The following is a 4406-nucleotide window of genomic DNA, read 5'->3' on the forward strand; positions in this document are numbered from 1 at the left end:
CACACCAGGCTCACTGGCGTCACCCCGGAGTGTACAGTTGACCAAACATTCTAATCATCGGCATTTTGAGATACCAAAGCAAATGGAATGGCAAGGTAGGATGCACAAGAGATTGATATTTGGACATAACATCATCATACCTAACATCGTAGCTTCATACAATTTAATATAGAATTCAAACAACACGAAGCAACGAAGATAGAGTTGATAAAAGTTCTAACTATCGGTGTCCGAGCCGGATTCGCCGGTGTGGGGGTAGTGCACACGGCAGGCGGTGTCGTCGAACACCTTGACGATCATCTCGCCGTCCCCCTCGTACAGGAAGGTGAGCTGGCAGCCGGGCTCGAGGTGGAGGTCACGGGCGAACTTGTCCCACCCCGTGTGCAGGTACATCTTGCCCTGCCCGTCGAACAGGACCTCCACGGACCAGCGGCAGAAGTTGCAGCCTGCCTCCCGTAGCTGCAAGTGCGCCGGCTCGACGCCGTCGACGAACTCGGCGAACTTGTCCGGTAGCCTCTTGATGCCGAGTGGGTCGTCGTCGATGCGGAGGAGGAACTCGAAGCAGCGTTCCTCATCCGAAGACGAGGAGGATGCAGGTGACGGTGACCGTGGGGCCCTTGCTGCTCCACCGCGGCGGCCCCTTCCCCGGCCCCGGGGGCGCCCAGGACCGCGGCCTCGACCGCCTCGCCGGCCACCGGGACCGGCCATCCTACATGTTTACATTTTTGAACCATATTACGATCCATTCCACTAACAAAATTGGGCATGACCTATGCTAATTTATGTACATATGAGTGCCCCATTTTCGCCGAAACGGAAATGAATCAACATTTCGGCGATAATGGGCAACTCTGTCGATCCCTGCACAAGAATATGTCACCATATACACCAGCTCAGCACCATGGCACATGCACAATTGTTCCTCATATACACCAGCTGAGCACCATGGCACATGCACAAGAATATGACACCATATACACCAGCAGCATCAACAGCAAGTAGCAGCAGCAGCAGCAACAACAGCTAGTAGCAGCTAGTAGCAAGAGCTAGCAGCAATATGCATCAACAAAGAAGCAGCAGCAAGCTAGCAGCAGCTAGTAGCAGCAGCAGCTAGCAGCATGCATCAACAGCTAGCAGCAGCAACTAGCTAGCAGCATGCATCAACAACAAGCTACCTGTCTGCAAGTGCGGCGGCGGTCCTCTGCGGCGGCGTCAGCCGATCGAGGCGGCGCGTGGCGTGCTTCTCCAGCTGCTGCTCCAAGGTGCGCGTGGAGGTCGGGCGGCGCGGCGTGCAACAACTAGTGCTGTAAACATCAAAATGAACATTGTGAGCATCAATATAGTGCCATGCTTCTTCTTCATTACTAATTCTTTTGCGGTTAAATCAGCGGTAGTATGTTGTAAGGGAAAACCATAGACTTCCCAAAATAGCAGCAGCAACAAGCAAGCACATAGGAGCAGCAACAAGCAAGCACATAGCACAGTGGATGAACCTAAGCTGCGAGGAGCAACTAGGTAGCAGCGGCGGTGGATGAACCTAAGCTACTGCCACCTAAACCTAAATTTCCTAAACCTAAATTTGCTACTGCCACCTAAACCTAAATTTGCTACTGCCACCTAAACTAAATGAAACTGCTAACAAGTTAGTTTAGATTTGGCCTATTTCACTCTAAAAGGGTAGCTCTTTATTTTTTTTATGAAGGAAATGCTCACTGGTCGGTGCACATAGCCATTTATCTATATGTTTTTCCTTCAAATTAAGCCAATGCACCTAGCAGCACCTCACCTAGCAGCACCTCACCATGCTAACAAGGAACATATTTTTTCGTAGACAGATCAACTAACAGCCTAATATGAATTTCAGTTCAGCACCTAACAACACCTAATGTACCCTAACAAAGAAGAAGCACCTAACAAAGAAAGATCAAGCAGCAGAAAGACACCTAACAGAAGAAAGACCTAACAAATAGCTCAAACAGAGAAGCTTTCTTTTTTTTTTCACCTTTAGGGAAACGAGAGATATGAAAAATAATAGCACATGTAAGTTGTTTAACTTAAATAGCAGATGAGAATCGAGGGGAGGCGACCGCCGGCGGGGAGGTGAATCGAGGGGGACGTACTGCGCGGTGGGATGCGGTGCAGGGCGCAGGCGTCGCCGGTGGAGAGGAAGAAGGGGAGGGTGGTAGCGCAAGGCGTCGCCGGCGGAGAGGAAGAAGAGGGACGGCGGCGTCGCTCAGGGGAAGAAGAGGGACGGTGGCGTTGCTCCGGGTCGAGGAAGATCAGGTCAGGTGCTCAAGTTCCAGGAAGTAGCAGCAACATACACACCTAGCAGCATTAAAATCAGCATTAAAAAGGAATCAAATAAATGGAAACTTTACATAGGAAAATGACACTACAGACTATGGCCAGAATCAGATAGCATCAAGCAATGTTCAGTATGCCAATTTTCCCTTTTTTCACACAATGTTCAGTATGCCAATGTTCAGCAAGCAATGTTCAGCAAGCACTTAAAATAGTTTTCAGCAAGAATAAATTACGATTTCAGGACATGTTCAGTTAGAAAGAATGACAGCCAGTGGAATAACAATGATGAGGCAGATGATTGTAAAAATTATTGTCATTTGCAATCCACGCTAGCTGTAAATTGGTGATTCAGATTTACAGGTTGTGACAAAGTAACTTCATATTCCAGACAACAATCCACAAAGTAATAATGTATATGAAGGATGAAAACAAGCAAAGTTGAGGAACAAATATTTCTACACAAGCACAGTTGACACGGAATCAATTATCCAGCAACACCAAATTCATTCATTCATCCATCCATCGATCCATATGCAACAATTTCCGCTACAGACTACATTCACGCATCCAAATCGAAAGCCTAGCAGCTCTAGGCGCAGGCCAACCCAGCTAAAGAGAACTCCCAAGCTCAGCCTCCGAAGCCGTAGTGGCACGACGTCCATGGCGGTGACGGTCTTGCGGCGGGCAGAATTTTTGCGACGTCCATGGGAGAGGGCACCGGGCTCCCTAGTCCCGTCGTTCGCCCACCTTCCGCCGCTGTTGAACCACCTCCCGCCGCCGTTAAACCATCTCCCGACCCGCAGTTCTAGGGTTAGGGTTGGGTCATGGCAGGAGGGGCGGCCGAGGGGAAGGGGTGAAGGAGGGAAGGGGAGGCCCCGAAAAAGAAGACGGCGGGCGGAGGGAGGCGTAGGGAGGAGGGAGGAGGTACCTGTCGCCGCCGGGAGGGGAGCCTCTCCGTCGCCCGATGACTGCGGTCGGGAGGGGCGGGGGCAGGTAGCCGGCGGGCGTCGCTCTGCGCGTGGCGGGCGTCGCCGGGGTCCGAGGTGAATCGAGGGAGGGGCGGCCGCCGGTGGTCGCCGGTGGGAGGTGGCGTCGGAGAGGGCGTCGCCGGTGGGAGGTGAATCGAGAGCGAGTGGGGAGAATGGGGAGAACCAAGGGACGGCGCGCCGGGGATTTTTGTCTAAGTCACAGACCCCCTTAGCAATGGCGCACTTCAAGGGGTGCGCCACTATGAGTCTTAGCAATGGCGCACTTCTAGAGGTGCGCCACTACCAGTATAGGTTTGGGTCAAAACGCAAACAGACCAGGGTTTGACAGAAATCGATTAGTACCGCACTGGCTCTGTCCCTTGGTTGGTTTGCCAAACCTGGCCGGCCAGGTTCGAACCCTGGCGGCCCCATTTTTTTCACTTTTTCATTAAATTGATTTAACACTATAGTACATAGCATAATACACCAAAATAAAAGGCATAAATAATTATTATTATGTAGAATATTTAAAATACTATAGAATCTAGAAAATATCCAAAAATATAAATTATATGTCTATTTTGATCGGTACAATGTGTAGATTAACAATATGACATCCATTATTCATACAAGAAAATGATACATAATTGATCTCAAAAAAAAATGATACATAATTATCTTTTCACAATCTTCTTGCCCTTCTTTCTCGCGGTTGAATAATTTAGCCCCGGAACTCCTAGACTTCTTCTCTTGAATGGACGGCCTTTAGGTAGGGTGGTCCTGCTTCTTCTTGTTGTGTATGGTTCTTCATCATCGTCATCGTCATCTTCCATCTTCGGATCGCCGTACTGGTCAAAGTCTAGCTCGTTGGCGGCTCCATCCATTCCGATGATGCTCCTTTTGCCTCTCCTCACGACAACACGGCTGGGCTTTTGCGGGTCGGTAATGAAGAAGCATTGGTCCACTTGGGAAGCTAGTACCCATGGCTCATATTTCGCGGTGACCTTTGCGCCCGCTGTCTTGGATTTGGCTTCGGGTATAACCATGGTGGTGAAATGCCGGTCTTCTTTTATGACGTTCTTGGCCCACCTGACACGGAACATCGGCACATTCTCTCCGGCGTAGCTCAGCTCC

General features: G+C 50.1%; 1 protein-coding gene across 1 annotated transcript; it reads right to left on the minus strand.

Moving 5' to 3' along the window:
• Positions 1 to 201: 201 nt before the first annotated feature.
• On the minus strand, positions 202 to 1733 carry LOC139832433 (uncharacterized). The gene is made up of 3 exons (XM_071822195.1): positions 1714 to 1733; positions 1176 to 1304; positions 202 to 709 (listed from the first exon to the last, which is right to left on the minus strand). Exons 1-3 carry the CDS (start codon positions 1731 to 1733, stop codon positions 217 to 219), a joined length of 642 nt encoding a protein of 213 aa, XP_071678296.1. The 3' UTR covers positions 202 to 216.
• Between the last annotated feature and the right edge of the window lie 2673 nt (positions 1734 to 4406).

This window comes from Lolium perenne, chromosome 6 (assembly GCF_019359855.2).
Source record: "Lolium perenne isolate Kyuss_39 chromosome 6, Kyuss_2.0, whole genome shotgun sequence".
Taxonomy (NCBI): domain Eukaryota; kingdom Viridiplantae; phylum Streptophyta; class Magnoliopsida; order Poales; family Poaceae; genus Lolium; species Lolium perenne.

Bases quoted from the DNA above. Each gene is read 5' to 3' on its own strand.
- LOC139832433 (XM_071822195.1), bottom strand. From the start codon at position 1,733: ATGGCTATGTGCACCGACCA. The intron at 1,305-1,713 runs GTGAGCATTTCC...TGATGTTTACAG, and splicing joins ATGGCTATGTGCACCGACCA to CACTAGTTGTTGCACGCCGC. The intron at 710-1,175 runs GTAGCTTGTTGT...GTAAACATGTAG, and splicing joins GCCGCCGCACTTGCAGACAG to GATGGCCGGTCCCGGTGGCC.